Genomic DNA, 16,659 nt, shown 5'->3' with positions numbered 1-16,659 from the left:
AATAGCTCCTGGCAGGCTCGTACTCCGGTTCCCTGTGCGTGCCAGAGCCTGGCTGCGAGATAGATCTTTCATTGCTACTGCTATCCGGATCAAATCTAGCAAAGGTGTGCCTACCCCTCGCCAAAGCCTTACTCGCCGTACAAATACCTTAAAGACAAAAGAAACACACTGAATTGCCAGGGGCTGGGCAAGAGATAAAGAACAGAAAAGGGGGAGAGAAGTCCCTGCCAAGCTGAAGGACTCCTACGGGGAGATTTGGGGTTCATCCCTTTCACAGCCATAGCGCTCATTTCTCTTAAGGTGAGAGATGGTTTGCGATGTGTTGCTCCCAGAAATGTCCTCCCTGAATGAATCCTTCCTGTAGCTTTACGGCAGGTGTCAGTCAGACATGGCCAAATACATGTTTGCAAGACCTGTCCATACAGAAATAATTTCATAACCTGCAGATGTCAAGAAACCAAGACAAAATAATACAGCACACACCACGTTGAATATGGTTAACTAAGTTGCTTTTAGTTTATTAAGTTTACCCATATACAGAGTTGGTTTTGAAAACACCGTGTGAAAGAGCCAGGACAAAGTGTAACAAAATGGTGCAGGAAAAGATTTCAATATGCAACATGCCAGTGTACCTACTGTGTTTTATACATACTTTACACTGGAAACCAAAAAACCCACATTTTTCCGAGGAAGTACATATTTTATTTGGAACTGGCAAATTTAGTTTATTAATATGTAAAAAAATAAATCTACAATAGCAACAGTGCAAACACATGAGAACTTGCATGGCATACAGAACACAACTGAATAAAAATTATTATACAAGGGGCCCAGTGTTTCCTATGGTGCTGGCTGCGATGTGTACAACAAACAACAGGGTGAGGAATAAACTGCAACATAAACAGGAAGATGAGTTGCATATTACTGGTTCTGTCTTGTACGGTCTCTCTATTTCAGGAGGTAAAGCTGTCATGCCTTGGATCTGCAATTAAAATAATAAAAATTGGTCAGAGCTTCATCAAATAAGATTAGAAATCTGTATTTTGCTAACTACTTGCCAGCTTTCATGAGAATCTATTGTTAGTTCTGTAGTGGGGTTTTGACTCTTACTGTGGAGAGATCGAGCTCAGTAAAAATATTAATATATTGCACGCCAAACGATCATCCAGTGTGCACATCCATTGTTCTCAGCTTGGGAACAGCTGTACACACTGGCATCCTCTCCAGTAAAGCAAGGTTAGGCTTTTGTTGCTTGAGCTGTATGACCTTATTTTGCTTTGTGGGACTGGTCGGTTGTTTTGGGTTTTGTTTTCATCTTTCTGGCAGATAAAAATGGAAGTTTATAGTGTTACAGTGCGATAGGGATATTGGATGATATTTGAATGCCTTCATTTGTACATAACAAGGCTTATACTTGCATGTACAAGGCAGTTGTTCCTGTTTTCCAGTTATTCCTATTTATTTCACAGAATCACAGAATGGCTGAGGTTGGAAGGGACCTCTAGGGCTCATTTGGTCCGATGTTCCGGCTCAAGCAGGGCCACCTACAGCAGTGTCATATTTCTATATATTGAGCACTTTTTAGTCTTCCTGTAGAACTCAGTGCAATTTTTATGGAATTAGACATAACTACCTGCCTGTCCTGGTTTTGACATGAAATTGGAGAGATTTGGGTGCACTGCTTGGCTAGGCTTTTCCTAAATGTGCTCCCTACACATTCAAGAAAAGAAGCTATGCAAAAAGCGAGACCCTGGACACAAACATTTTTGAAGATCTGAATGCCCACCTGCACAGCATGTGCTCGCTTTGGGTTTTTTCCATGTTGCAATTATCCTGCGCTGCAGGAAAAAAAAAATCTAAATATTCACTTAATCTTAGCAAACACAACAGAAAGCTAAAACTCATCAAGGGACCATCCCTACAGAAGGATAAAGGTATTTTCAACTCACTTCCTCTACTTCAAGTTTTTTCCTTCTTGTAACAACTCACTGATTGTTTGGCCATTCAGGTTAAATCTGTTCTTGATTTTGATGAGGATGGCCAATTTAATGTAATATCACTAATAAGGGAAGGGAAAGGAAAGAGTCCTAATCTTAGCTTTGATGAATGTGCCCAAGTCATTTGATACAGGAAACTATGATTAAAAGGAAGGCCTAAGCACTCCCAGTTCCAGTGAGCTCACTCCTTGACTATGTTCTTTAAATTGTAAGTACTGTTCCTTATTCCTGTAAGATAAAGGGGAACAGCATACCATTTAAAAAAACAAAACAAAACAAAACAAAAAAACCTATCCCCTCTTGATAAAAATTCTGTGTGCTTTTCATCATCTTAACTTGTCCTCTGACAAATAATCAGTGAAAGAGTGGCTACGCAGCTGCTACTGGGCAGCAGTTGCAAAGGTCAAGAAGTTTAACCAAAACTGGTGAATAGTGGCATGTACTGTCAATAACTACTTTTCACAGAAGGTCTGCAGTGGGACAAATATTAGAAAAAAAGAGAACCTCTTTGATTACTTGTAGCACATGGTATTTCATTGACAACCCATGGGCAGAACAGTCTGATCAATGCTGGGAAGACCCGAGAACACTACTGCAGGAAGGGCAATTTCTCCACCACCTGAAAGCACCGTGTGATAGCGTGGGCTGTTTTGCAGGGTGAGGACAATGAGGCAAAGGTCCTTTCCTAGGAAGTATTTCATCAGTAGTATCTCACATCTTTTAGTCATGGTCTCTGTTAGTCTAGCCTAAAATCGCAGTAGGAGATAAGCCAGTACAATGAGACAATCTCCTCTTCTGATCAGAAAAGCTCAAAAAAGTAAAATGGAGTCTTGGTTTTGGACTCTGTAAAGGAGTTCAAGGAGCAATATGTATTTTTCAGCATCTCCTTCAGGGATAATACTATATGCACTAGTAGTTCTTTACAAACACACATCAGCACTAAAGATGACAGCTTTTCCCAGCAGTCCTGTTAAAATACCAGGAGACATTTAGAATAAATAATAACTTACTGGGGAATTATTTTTTATCTTAGAGTTCTTTTCATCAAGAGAATTGGGAAAGGAAAACTATAATAAAATCTTCCAAAGGTGCACAAAGGAAACGGATAATCCAAATGTACCTTTTTTGGCCCAATACTATAGCCATCTCTAAGACACAAGACCAGCAAAAAAGCAAGAGATATTGGAAGAGTATTCATATAACTTTAGGTAGTCTAAATGCCTGAGTTAAGAAGTCAGATTCTTGAGGCTTCCTTATGCAGTCAATGAGCTTCCCCCTACAGAGTGACGTAGACAAGAAACCTGATTTAGGGATTTTGAATCATCCATCACAAGACCCTAACATAAGTCCCTGACAATGGAGGCCACCAAGGGAAAACAGCTTTTTAACTTGGTCACCTAATCTGGACACATACGGTTACCCTCTGATCAGTCCCAGACACACTGGAAGACTCCATACTCCTATTACTCATCCCAAGTGCTAATTGAAGTTCCGACTTTTCTATTCTTTTTCAATACTTCTAAAATAATGCTCGAGTTAGGCGAAAGCATTGATAAAACATTCTCATCATTTGTTATTGCATGTAAATGTAATATGGCCGTGTAAACAGTCTAAAGACATATAACCGGGTACTTATTCATATACAATGAAGCAGAGTAAACCACATTTGTTTCATGGCATTGTTGCCCCCTTTTCAACACTTAGACTTACCGACCATTCTGCATTATCTGTTTTTGAACATCTCACATTCACTGGTAGTTTAAGCACAAGTTCATTATAGGAGAGACCCTCCGATCTGGACCATTTGAATTTGTTCATTGCATCCATAAAAGACAGGTTTTTATATTGCTTAGGACTCTTGATAATGAAAGGCCAAGTCCTAAAGAAAAATAAATAAGTAGGTTTTAAAAAATAGATAAATGCCATTAAGTTGGAACTGATGAGGAAAAGCTTTTGGAGAATTTATTCAGAAAAACAAATGTACTATTAGTATGTATATTATGTCACATATATCACATTCTCTGCTAAGTTCTCTGCTACTGAAAACTAATGCAGTTTCATTGATTTTAACAGAACTACAAAACTTTGTCAGCAGTTTAGGACTTGCCTCCAGATGCTTTTAGAAATGAAAGACTTCAACTTAAGAAAAAGAATTAACGTTGCTCTTCTCTGATCTACAAACTGAATACACAGGCAATACAAAACAGATCTTCTGTTGTAACTTCTCAAAAAAAAACCCCAAACAAAACAAAAAAAAGCACCACACCCTCTGCTAGGCTTGGCAGAGAGCGTTGTAAAGAAACGTTTGCCTTCAGAAAGCTGCTTCCAGATGGCTCTGCCAAGCTCTGGTCATAACTCAGATAACAGGTCAAAACTCAGCCTAGCACAGGAGTTGCTCTAGCATGCATTGGTTGGCACCGGTGCCAAAAGATCAAATGGGAGTAACTGGTGCTGTGGACATTGCGTTTTGGCATGTCCCTACATGCTGGCTGCAACGGGACTTTTTGCCAGGGGCTGGATAGAGACGCACTGCGCTGCTGTGAGAGAGCCAGCGATTTGCCCACGCGTGGGAATCCTCCCCACGAAAAAGTGGGGCCAAACCCACTTCTCGCCAGCCAAAGACGTGGAAAGGGAAGGAAAGAGATTTCTCATCTTTCATTTAGTAAAGAAAACTCAAAAATAATAACAAAGGAGAGAAAAAAAAAACCATCTAAAGAAAACCTTTTCCATTGTTCTTGCTTTCTCCTTGTTTGACTACTGGGATGAATGAAAACGTGGTGGATGGGTCAAGTTTTTAAAAACAGAAAGTCCAATACAGCTAGTGGAAGAATGAAAGCAGCTAAAACTTTATCGAAGTAGCCTGATTAATACTTTGGTTGGAGCATGAGTTACTTTTCAAAGCCCTTTAGACAGATCTGTGTTATCTTGCAGTGGGCTGTCTCCCACTTGCTTTGGGTAAAGTGCTGCCTGTGCCAAAGTTCTGCTCTACTCAACACTTGGGCACGGAAGACATAATTTTAATCAAGCACCTATTTTACGCTATTGTGGCCCAATCACTTTCATCTCAGCTCCTCATGATTTATACCACTGTCTGGGCCACCAGACTGAGGGAAAAAAGTTTTAAAGTGAGCCACAGTGCCTTGATCCTGCTTCCAGTTTGCCTTCGTCTCTAAGTCAAGACAGACTTTGGAGGAGTCAGTGAAGCAATTCCTGTGTAAGACTGACACAAGAGAGATGAGTATCAGGTCACATATCCTTAGGCTGACAGAGCTTAATGAAACAAGAATTGTGGATTAGGTCATAAATACTAGAGGCATTAATAATCTCTTCTTCTAATTACTATTCCATTTGCGGCAGACAGTCTGCATACTTACTCTATTCAAAACATCTTTATTTCCCCAGGCCAAATGTGCATTTTTTCCTTAAGTACAGTTATCATGAATGAACACTCAAGAGAGCATACATTTGTTAGAATATTTTCTTTCTAAGCTCAGAAAGACTCTTTTAGCTAGGACTAATTTAGAAACTGTGTTCTCCCTGTATTAAGAGATTTTGAATAGAAATAGTGCGGAAAATGAAGTAGACATTGATTGCATTGTGACATTCTTCAGACTCTTCTGTCTTGAATATGAATTTCAGAACTAAGACCAGTAAGCCTGTACATCAAATTACTTTGCAATAATAGTTTTACATGTTTTTGTTAAGATAAACTGTATAAGGAAAGTGAACTTTAAGAATTTAAATGTGATGACACACTATTAGTCTATCAATTTTATTTTGAATTCTTACTACTACCTTAGTTTAGTGCAACTAACAATACAAATGTAATTCACCTTTCACCACTAATAGTGCGTTCTGTTTTCCATTGTTTGATTATTTTTCTGCATTTCATTCATTTGGGAACTTTCCTCTTTAGACTGTTCTCACTCTGTTTACAATCACTTCCACTGCTGATCTGCTATTGAGATGCTTTAATTTTAGGCACTGTACGGAAGGCTTAAAAACTGAAATATGCTATTTATTGATTTTTATATATTCACACACATTTATCCTCTCTGTAGCGGGCTTCCTCCCATCTCCTACCAAAATTTAAATTTTATACTAGATTTTGGAAATCACTCTTGCTCTTAGTGAGCAATATCATTGCGCAGGTCATCAATGTCATCCCACTGACATTCAAGGGCAGAAAAGCCAGATCCAACAACACACCGGGAAGCATTTTGTTCTTGCCGAGGACTCTCATGATGAAGGACAGCAAGACTTCTGCTGACTTACTGGAGAAACTGCAACACCTTGTTTAAAATTCACCAGCCTGTGGTTTTCCCCAGCGGTGAGATGCCAGCTGAATTGCATGGCCCTTCATGGTGGTTATTATAGATCCTGAGTTGCCTAAATGGTAACAACCCCCACCCCTTGCCATTCACAGAGGGGATATTTAATATTTGTGGAGCACTGAAGTAGGCAGATCTTACAACAAAATGATATTACCCCATTTGGGCTGAACACTGGTCCAATATTCAGATTCTTATGGGTTATTTTTATTACGAAGAAAAGCTGATGAATGAGCTAGGGTGTTTTTTTCCTAACATGGATTTACATCTCAAAAATATGCAGCGTCCTGCTTTCCTGAATGGTAGGAGTCCGAGGCTCAGGGCACAGTGTCTTTGCACAGAACTGCAAGCCCCTGCATCCAACACTTCACTTAAAAAGCTCTATTCTTCCTCCTGGCTAGATTTCTACCACTGCTTCCATGTTTTTCTCTCTACTCACCTTGCATCCTCTGACTTGTCATTCTTCCAATGCCTCCATTATCTCGTTTCTCTCCACCATGGTGCTTATCCATGGTGCTACCATTTATCTTTTACTACGAACAACTTCATATTCTCTCAATCTCTCCATTTCTTTTCTAATTTACAACTTCTTCGCCTTTTGTGTATTTTTGTGAGTGTCACCAAGATAGCATTAAGCTCTATATGTGAGCAACAGTTCCAGGATCTGAAGAATTACTGTCAACAAATCTACCCAAGGTAATTCAATACCCATGCTCCCAAACTCTAAACTTTCAAAATTATCTCCATATATGTGAAACACTGATATGTTTTGATAAATTGAGAGATTTGAAACATCAATATGACATTGATACGTGGTCTTTTTACATGTGAAGTAAACTTGTAAACTTTTAGTGTGGTGAAAAAAAAACTGCAGTGAGAAATACTATTTCTTCAACAGAAGAAACTGCTCTTTTATTAAAAATAAAAAAAGATGCAAAATAATTTGGCAGGAAAAATAAGTAGCAGCACAATGTATTGACCAAAAACAAGTGACATGAGTGACCCTGCAACATGTTGCACTACCAGAAAGAAATAAAGGTCTAATAAAAATGTCCCTGTAATCCCACAGACAGAAATAGAGGTGCTACACATATCCATAAACATTTTACTTGCCTGACTGGTCTATAGATTTCCTTAACACCAATGAACTGGAGTTGTTCCATTATATCCGGAATACTTGCACATCGGGTGAGGTTGATTCTCGGGTAGTAAAGCAGATACGACAGACACATTTCATTCCTGGTGCTCAGACCACCCTGAAAATGGGATTTTTCTTTAAATCAAGATAGCATTGGAATCCCGCAGATAAAAACACCAATTAGCATCTATATGCTGATGAAATTTGTATCAGGAGGCCCAATTCAACAGGTATATTTTGCACATTAGGCTATCAAGTAGCAAGAAGTTATTACCTAATTAATTACAAAATACACTGCAAGCTCGAGCAATAACTCCTGAGCTTAAAAGATGACAGAAAGAACAACTATCAATAAAATAAGACTCCTATTATGTTGGAGAGTACTATCTGACTTCAGGCTTATTTTCATTTCAGCTGTCTCCAAGTTACTTTTATCTACGGTGTTTCAGAAAAAGGCCTTCAAAGTGGAGCTGATGGAGAAAAAATCTGGTAGGATAATTAGTCTGTTTAATAAGAAATTAAATGAGCTTTGCCTAGCAAAATGGAGGCCAGGATGGAAAATGTATCTCTAAAGACTCTCTTTGGAAATACATATGCAGAGTATGAAAAGAAAAGAGTTACTTAAGTTAACAGATAATGTTGACTCAAGAACAAATGAGCACTAACTATAAAATAATTAATTAATTACAGTAAGACTTTTAGCTAGCAGAAGACATAGACTCTTAAACAGTCTTCCATTGAGAGCAATGGGGCAAACAACTAATTTAAAATCAATCTCGGTAAATATGGACAAGATAATGAGTTGCATGTTCCTAAAACCCATGTGAGAGCGGTTACACAAATCTCACAGAACCACAGGAACAGGAATGGAGAACACAAAATACATGAACTAAAGGCCAAGAGCTAGTGTGGTCGCCACACAGGACAATAGGACAAAAACTCAAAAGCCTTTGTTCTCGCTCTTTTGCTTTTCTTTATATACCTACTGCATGCGCCTACATGCCAGCCATGTAGGAGAGGGAGAGGTATCATCACAGGGAGAGGTATCCCTGTGCTCTCTGGATGCCAGGACCAGGTCTTCCTTGGCCAACAGAAACCCCTCAGGTCTCACCTCTGGAGGTCTGGATCCAGCACCTCCCAAGGAAGCAGGATCAGCCCCTGGTGAAGGCTGGGTGCTGGCAGCTACGTCCCTCCCATAAGCATACTGGGTCTGGCATCACTCTCTGGTTTCACAGCCAGCTGGCACAGTCCAGCTCATTTCCCAACAACCGAATTTGCTTCACCTCTAAAACCAAGTGGCCAGATCGCAATGGCCTCTGCTAACCTAAAAAGCTGCGTCTGGGAGACCATGTGCTGCCATGTGCCAAGCCTGAGCCAGACCCTCTCGACCCCAAAGGGGATGCTCTCCCCCTGGCCACAGCCCTGCCTTGTCTGCTGCCGTGGACATGCACCCAGTGCTGTGGCACAGCCGCCCCTCATGCCTCGGCTGCAAGGGTGCAAGGCTACGGCAAAGGCTCCTCCTGCACTGTCCTGGGGGCAGCAGCTCTGCAGGAGGGTCCCTGATGCTGGAAAACCCACCGCATGAGAACGGTAACGCACAGAGGCTCACTGAGCCCAGCCTCCTCCTCCCAGCCCAAAGGACCTGCCTGCTGCCTGGATTCTACATTAGGCACAAAAGCAAGTGGTCCCATCTTAACCACAGCGTAAGTAAAAATCAGTATGTAAGAACTAGCAATTACAACTTTGTGGAAAAATGGTGGGTAGCAAGTTCATAAAAATAATTCATTAGGATATGCAGAATTTGCATGTCAATACATGTTATGAAGAAAGCACTCCCTACACTAGCTAAGTCTGATTTTTAAAGATCTTTTATGAACTGGCTTGTTTAATTTTCTAAACTAGCCATTTGAATGCCTTATGCAAGAGATCAGACTATTCTCATAATAGCCCTGATGACTTTAAAACCTAAGAATCTATGAAAGGAAAGATAATACATAATTATGTGCACACAGGCATTAGCAAGTAAGTTCACACTTTTCAGTAACATTTTATGAAAAAGATTTTAGTCCCCAATATTATCTGTGTACTTATTTTGATCCGTTAATACTTGGCTTACCCATGTCATGCGAATTCGGTCCACAGTACTGTAGTGACATTCTGTGATTAAATTATCCCCCTGAAACACAAGATTTAGGAAGTTCAGAGTTCTGAAGTTCATCAACACCAGCTTCAGGTAAACACAGATGACAGAAAACACTTAAGAAATAAGGATCAGAGCAGTGGATAGGACTTTTTGAAAGAGCAAAGGATTAGGTAATAAGCATATGGTAAGGCTTTGGCACTTAGCATTCATATTATGCCTGATCCTCAGGGATCCCCCATGGATTTAAACAGAGTCTTACTAATAGTCTGGTCTGTTTTTCTAAAATAGCAATAGAGGAGCCCAGTTATAATCCTATTTTCAGGAAAATTATGTATATAGACTTGGCACTTCAGGGCGCGTGCTCTAGTGGCAGAGATCGTAGGGTTGGATTTTTTTGTGTGTATGGTTGGACTCGATGATCTCAAAGGTCCTTTCCAACCATGAAGAGTCTATGATTCTGTGATGTATACACATGAGTATTGCTCCAAAACCCATCCAGTTCTAGTTTGGAGAGCTTTCCCCAGGCTAATTTATCCTGCCAACTTCAATAGAAACACTTGCCAAATGAGGAAAAGAAGGCTTTCCACATCACAATAACAACTATTTATCTGCCAAGCCTGCGAGTAGAGGAGTGGCAGACAAAGACTTAAGTATATTGACAGATATGTATGGGAAAGGCTGAATACTTACCTTCTCAAGTACATACAAATTAACTTTTTGCTGTCTTGACAAACTGATCTACAGTTTGGTAGTACCTCTATTCCCTGTACCTAATCAAATACAAATCTCAAAACCACCATGATAATCAAGTGGAAATGAAAATGTTGAAGAACATAGCCAGATGTCCAAATTGTGATATTTTTGGTCAACTTCACATCACAAGGATGCCAGAGGTTTATTCATTTTGGTTAATTTTTTTTATTTTTTTTTTTTTGTATCAGCATCTTCCCCTATCACCCATTGTACTAGTCTTCCCTGCAAAAATCAGATCACCCTTCAAAGGCCGATAATTTCTCCTTTCCCGTGGGCTGTCTCATTGCCAGATCAATGCTAGCACTAACTACTCCGGGCTGCTGGAAGAAGCTGTGTCAGCCTCCTGTCAGACAGATGGAGACAGAGCTCTCTGAAGCAGCATGAACTGGCACAGCTTCGCTGCCCCCAGTGGGAATATGCTGGTTCCCACCAGTGAGGTCTCTGGCTCTCGTGGCTTACGGACTGGATAACATTCACTAGAAGTGTTCCTTCTGTGAGATTAAATCTTTTGCTTCCAAATTTGGAAGAGAGTGCTAGTACGTGAAGAAAACAAATAACCCCGACTCCTCGAGCTGAAAGAAGGATACACCCTTGGAAGAGCTGGCAGAAGGACAGAATAACAAGAACTTCTATGAAAATTTTTAATATTAATGATTAATTGATTAGGCTGTGGTCCGAATTACATCAGAATGATGTATGTAAAGCTGTACTGGTATTTTTGCATAAGATGAAAACAATAGAAGGCATGAAAAAGGCTCACTTAGAGAAAGAATTCCTGTTTCTACTCAAGCTGTCTTTTTTAAGTTGCTGATACTATCAAATACTTCTTTTAGTCTTTCTGCAGCCTACTCCCTTTTGTTCTTGAATTTTAAGAGGTCTTTCTCTATAATCTGCGTGGATTTTCCTAAAAATATTACAGGCTTTCTCTGCAAACCTGTCATCTTCTGCCAGCCCTCTTCCTAAACCCTTCAACACTTCTTTCCTGGAGGAGGTAACACCAGTTTGTCTTTGAAGTCCCTGTGGAGTACAAGCAGTTGGACTTCAAAGAGTAAATGCTACACCTGAACATCCATGTTTTGCTGTAGAAATAAAATTAGAAAGTTAGCATTTTAGTGTCTTGCCTTTAAAGGACAAATATTAAAGTATACGACTGTGGAAGAAGAGACTTAAGAGAGGAAGGGACTCGAAGAGAAGCCTGGAAGTTTAAACCATGGGGCTCCTGACCATACTTGAAGTTCAGTCATTCCAAAGGTCCTCCCCTTCCCCTACTGGCTTCAATCATAAAAAAAAATCCAGTTGTTTGATATTTTAAATCTGGCCAATTCCACCAATAATGGGCTTGTTCATATGCACCCAGACAGGTACATCTCCAGCTGCTGCTGGTCATATCTGGAGCACCCAATTTTTGCAACACTAACATTCTGTCCTCAGGCCAAATCTTCAAAAATAGATGCCAGCTGGAACTAACAAAGGTTGAGTGAATGATTTTTAAATGAGTAACTCAACCAAAAAAATCTAGATTCTTTTCATGCAATATCTATGGACAGCTACTGCTTTATAATGTAATTGCGGTTGGGAGTTTTTTAAAAGATAGATTACACTTTTCTCACAAGAAGAGCAGATAGAATTGCATTATTTCTTCTTCTGAAGGGTTTTGTTTACTCAGTGAAACCTCATGTGGAACGTGAGCGTAGAGTTTTACTCCCAACAACAAATAAAAATGTGAAACAAGTAAGATTTGGCTGATTTGTAGACACATGTTTGCAAGGCTGGATACTTGCTGTGTGCAAATACTCAGGATGTGCTACTTGGCTCCAAGGGTTCCATAAGGCCACACAGTGGTGTTTCCATTCTTCAGCTGTCTGGATGCACGAAGATGGCATAACCAGGCACATGTGTGATTTTATAGTCTACTTTGCTCAAGTGTTTCATAGAATCATAGAATCGTTTAGGTTGGAAAAGACCTTTTAAGATCACCACGTCCAACCGTTAACCCAACACAGACAAGTCCACTACTGAACCATGTTCCTAAGAACCACATCTACACATCTTTTAAATACCTCCAGGGATGGTGACTGAACCACTTCCCTGGGCAGCCTGTTCCAATGCTTGACCACCAGTGGAGAGTACAAGGGGACGATCACTTCCCTAGTCCTGCTGGCCACACTATTTCTGATATAAGTCAAGATTCTGTTTGCCCTCTAGATCACCTGGGCACACTGCTGGCTCATATTCAGCCAGCTGTCAACCAACACCCCCAGGTCCTTTTCCACCAGGCAGCTTTCCAGCCACCCTTCCCCAAGCCTGTTGCTGCATGGGGTTGTTGTGACATAAGTGCAGGACCCAGCACTAGGTCTTGCTGAACTTCGTACCATTGGCCTTGGCCCATCGATCCAGCCTGTGCAGATCCCTCTGTAGACCCTTCCTACCCTCGAGCAGATCAACACTCCCACCTAACTTGGTGTCGTCTGCAAACTTACTGAGGGTGCACTCAGTCCCCTCATCCAGATCGTTGATAAAGATATTAAACAGAACTTGCCCAAATACTGAGCCCTGGGGAACACCACTTGTGATTGGCTGCCAACTGGATTCACCACAACTCTTTGGGCCTGGCCATCCAGCCAGTTTTTTACCCAGCGAAGCGTATGCCCGTCCAAACCATGAGCAGCCAGTTTCTCCAGGAGAATGCTGTGGGAAACGGTGTCAAAGGCCTTACTGAAGTCCAGTCTACTGTAACAGTAAAGTTCAAATCAAGTAGTTGTGGACACCAAATGCACCCAAAGAACAGCTTGAGTTCATGGGCCAGCCAGTCCGCAGTGTCTCCTGAGATACTGCAAATTCAGTGCATTAGTCACTCTGCAATAAGTGAAAAAATGAACAAAACATTCACGAATTCTATAGCAAAATTAATCCTAAATGTCAGTAAATGTTAGGCACACGACCTCTTAAACACTTTCAGGGAAAGAATAAAGAGTGTCATACTGGCAAGATGGTTCTTTCTTCTTTCAGATACTGAAACTCCTGGAAGTTGAAGTCAAACTCATCGTCATAAGCAAGCAGCTTCTGCTCCTCGCCGTTGTGGAAGTGACGCATCCTGATAGCTCTGCCAGCAAGATGAGCATGAAGAAGTACCGCAAACACATGAATCCCAGCAGGTCTCTCAGCACCTAGAGCCTGGCAAGGGGAAACCAACATCATCAGCGTGCCCAGATGCAATGTAATATAATGCAACGTACAAACAGAGTGAAAATATATTAATAAATGCATTTTACATTCCCTCGGTTTACAGCAAAATGCAGTCTGGAGCAAAACCAAATGTATCTGTGTGTGAAATTAAGATTTTATATACAAAAAAGCTTGGGGTTTTTGGGCAATTTTTTCCTTTAAAAAAAAAAGTTTTGACTCCTAACACACACAGTTTTTATGAAAATCAACTGGACGGCCAATAATTCTCAATAGATTAAGACTTTCAAGGGTATTATACTAAAACTTGGACGTTATTTTACTGCTAGTGGCTGCTACTGCTGAACGTGGATGTTTATTGTGAAAAGGAATTTCTATGCCATTTTGAAAGACATTATCATCAATATCATGCCAAGAGAAACAATTTAAATTAAGAGAATGTAATTATAATATGCTCAACTTCCCATCTTCAAGTCAACTGGTAGTGAAATACCGTAGGTTTACACCTGAAACTTTTTTCCGGGTCAAAAAAACAGTTTAAAATTTACTTTTCCAAATTGACACAAATCTGACATCACTCCCATTCTAGCTGAGATCTATGGATCCGAACTTTTAGTATGCTAAACTTTGATTCTTGTTCAGAGCTCAAACTAGAAATAACCTGTTATTACAATACCTTTCAAATACCTTAAGCCTTAAGGTCAGAAACCTCACAATAACAGATTACTCAAGTGGTTTTAGGCTGAAAAATGCTAGGACAATATGCAACATTTAACACTTCCAAGAACAAATCTAAATCCCCTATCTAATTTGCACTTCACTCCAAACCACATCATAACAAGCATCCATTCAACTTTTCTCTGTAATGAAAAAGTATATGAGAATCTCCCGTGATCACATTAATCACAGATTTTAGACAATACTTCAATTATCTGTAGAGATATTTAGATTATCCTAATGAAACCAAGTGTTTAATGAATGCATAATTTTGTACTTTGGGCCATACAACAAAACATTTCAGGTCTTCAGTTTCTGTGGTTGGTCTAAGAATACCTTTCAGGCTTTCACTTCACTATTATGAGCCTTTTGTTAATGCATAGGTCTTAATTAGTGTCTCTCAACAATTTTTCTGGGCTAGCTATTCTAGGCTATTTATAGCTTTGCCATGGAAAGCGATGTATGCTTGTATATGGAACACACAATTAAATCATCACAAGCACTGTGTCACCCAGGATTACTCATACCAGTAAAGCAGCCTGAATACTGAGCACCCCAAATACCCAGATCAAAAAGACTCAACATTCTGGAGGGCAGCATGTAGCAGATGCCTTTCTTCACACATCTTAAAATGGTAACTATCAATCTTCCCAAGAAGTTAAAGAGGCTGTCCAAAACTATTTCTAGGAATGAAAACCAACGGATTCAGACAGGAGACATACCTCTTCCAGACATTCCAGTGTGCAGTGACCCTCTGACACAAATTCAGGCATGCCCGGTGGGATATTGTGGAAGAGGCTGACCCAAAGACCGGCTTCAATTACCCCAGCATCGTATTTCCTTATAACTGGAGTATAAATTAACCTCAGACCAGAGTTATCTATCAAACCTGCAACAAAAGAACACAGTCAGCCATGGCTGCAAATCAGTATTAAAAAAAAAAAAAAATCCAATTGTTTCACATTTTTCAAGGCTTGTCCTAAGTGTTTTCATGAAAATCGAAGAATCAACCTCAATAACCTGGAAATGAGTCAGACCATATGCAGGAAGTAATAAAGAGAGGCAGGCCACAGGAGGGTTGTTAAACATGGTATGTTAATATCTGTCATGCTCAGATGTGAATGAAAAATATGTGCTGCCCGGAGCCCCTGTGTCCCTTCCACTAAGTTATCCAACACGGACCTCAGAGAAAAGGCAGACCACAGGCAGAGCAAACAATAAAAAGAGACAATAAGACCTCAAAAGGTGCCATGTATGATTTTCAAATCAAATAGTTAAAGCCGAGCTTAAAGTTGTTGTGGTTTTTTTCTTTAAAATTTTCAACCCATGTGTTGTCTTCTACCTGTCAGCTTACCTATTCTTTCACCTTGAGCCCTAGCATTAATTATATTCTTTCTTTGTTTTGGATTGCTTGTCACGTTACAGCATACCCCAGATGACCAAATACGTCGTTTTTGCAATCTCTTCTATTAAAAGAGCATCGATTAAACATATGAAAATTGTCTTCCTAAATCTCAAACTTGAAGATAACACCAGCACCTTGAGTAAAGCAGACAGGGGAACTGCACAGGATTTTAATGCTGCACTCACTCAAGGACCTCTCTTGATTTTAAAAAGTAGTCTAAGGAACCAAAACCTGATTTAAAAATGTTGTGGTTTTTAAGAGCTAAAATGTTGTGAATCTATTTCATTCATCTAAATGTTTAGCCATATGCATTTGTTTGTGTATCTACACAGAATTTATGTTGCATCTATCATCTACCTGCTTGTAATTATTTCTCTTCTATCAGCCATTTTTATTAGGAAAGATACAAGCAAAAAACAACAATTAATTTGTGTTGCACAAGCTCTGCATTCTGTTAACTCTTCTCTTACCCTCTTCTTTGTTGGTCCTTTTCAAATTTCAGTTTTGAAAATTAAAAATGCAAAAAACATACCAAGTGTCTCAAAGAAGGTAAGAGGCTTCCTAGTGACCTATATTGGTCTTCTAGAAAACATAACAGACATAGCAGTGCCTGAAACTAAATTTTACATCAACATGAAATCAGCAGGCTGTTTTAAGATAGGCAAATGACAGAGAAGCACAGCAGGGACTAAGTTAACCAGTTACTAAAGTACCTAAGAGAGAGTTTTATATAATTATTAAGGAACAAAGGCTATGAACTAGGCATAGCAAATTAAGAGTGGTAATTAACTATGAGACATTCTCCAGTATACAAATCGTGACTTTTCAGGTGAAATATACTGTCCCACAACATCCCAATTTTACTGTGTCTGGGAATCCATACTCATTCCCTTTCTGAAGCTATTTGTACAATCTCATCAACCTGAATTTCTCCTTTGTGGTATTTCCCCTTCAAGCTTGTTGCTAACATCGAAATGCCAGAAATTTTTAAG

The 16,659-nt window shown here is 39.8% G+C and overlaps 1 protein-coding gene across 1 annotated transcript in view; it reads right to left on the bottom strand.

Annotated features, from left to right (window-relative positions):
- Window positions 1–568: 568 nt before the first annotated feature.
- The window catches only part of MOXD1 (monooxygenase DBH like 1), a 52,923-nt gene continuing 36,832 nt past the window's right edge, over window positions 569–16,659 (bottom strand). Inside the window, exons 7-12 of the mRNA XM_054196142.1 lie at window positions 14,985–15,151; window positions 13,345–13,536; window positions 9,583–9,642; window positions 7,442–7,584; window positions 3,708–3,876; window positions 569–982 (exon numbers count right to left, since the gene is read on the bottom strand). Of these exons, the coding sequence (XP_054052117.1) occupies window positions 818–982; window positions 3,708–3,876; window positions 7,442–7,584; window positions 9,583–9,642; window positions 13,345–13,536; window positions 14,985–15,151 (896 nt within the window). The 3' untranslated portion in view covers window positions 569–817. The remainder of the gene's footprint in view (window positions 983–3,707; window positions 3,877–7,441; window positions 7,585–9,582; window positions 9,643–13,344; window positions 13,537–14,984; window positions 15,152–16,659) is intronic.

The sequence above is a fragment of the Rissa tridactyla genome, chromosome 3 (assembly GCF_028500815.1).
Source record: "Rissa tridactyla isolate bRisTri1 chromosome 3, bRisTri1.patW.cur.20221130, whole genome shotgun sequence".
In the NCBI taxonomy this organism is placed as follows: domain Eukaryota; kingdom Metazoa; phylum Chordata; class Aves; order Charadriiformes; family Laridae; genus Rissa; species Rissa tridactyla.
Note: the sequence above shows the minus strand (reverse complement) of the source record. Positions and strands in the feature narration are given on the sequence as shown.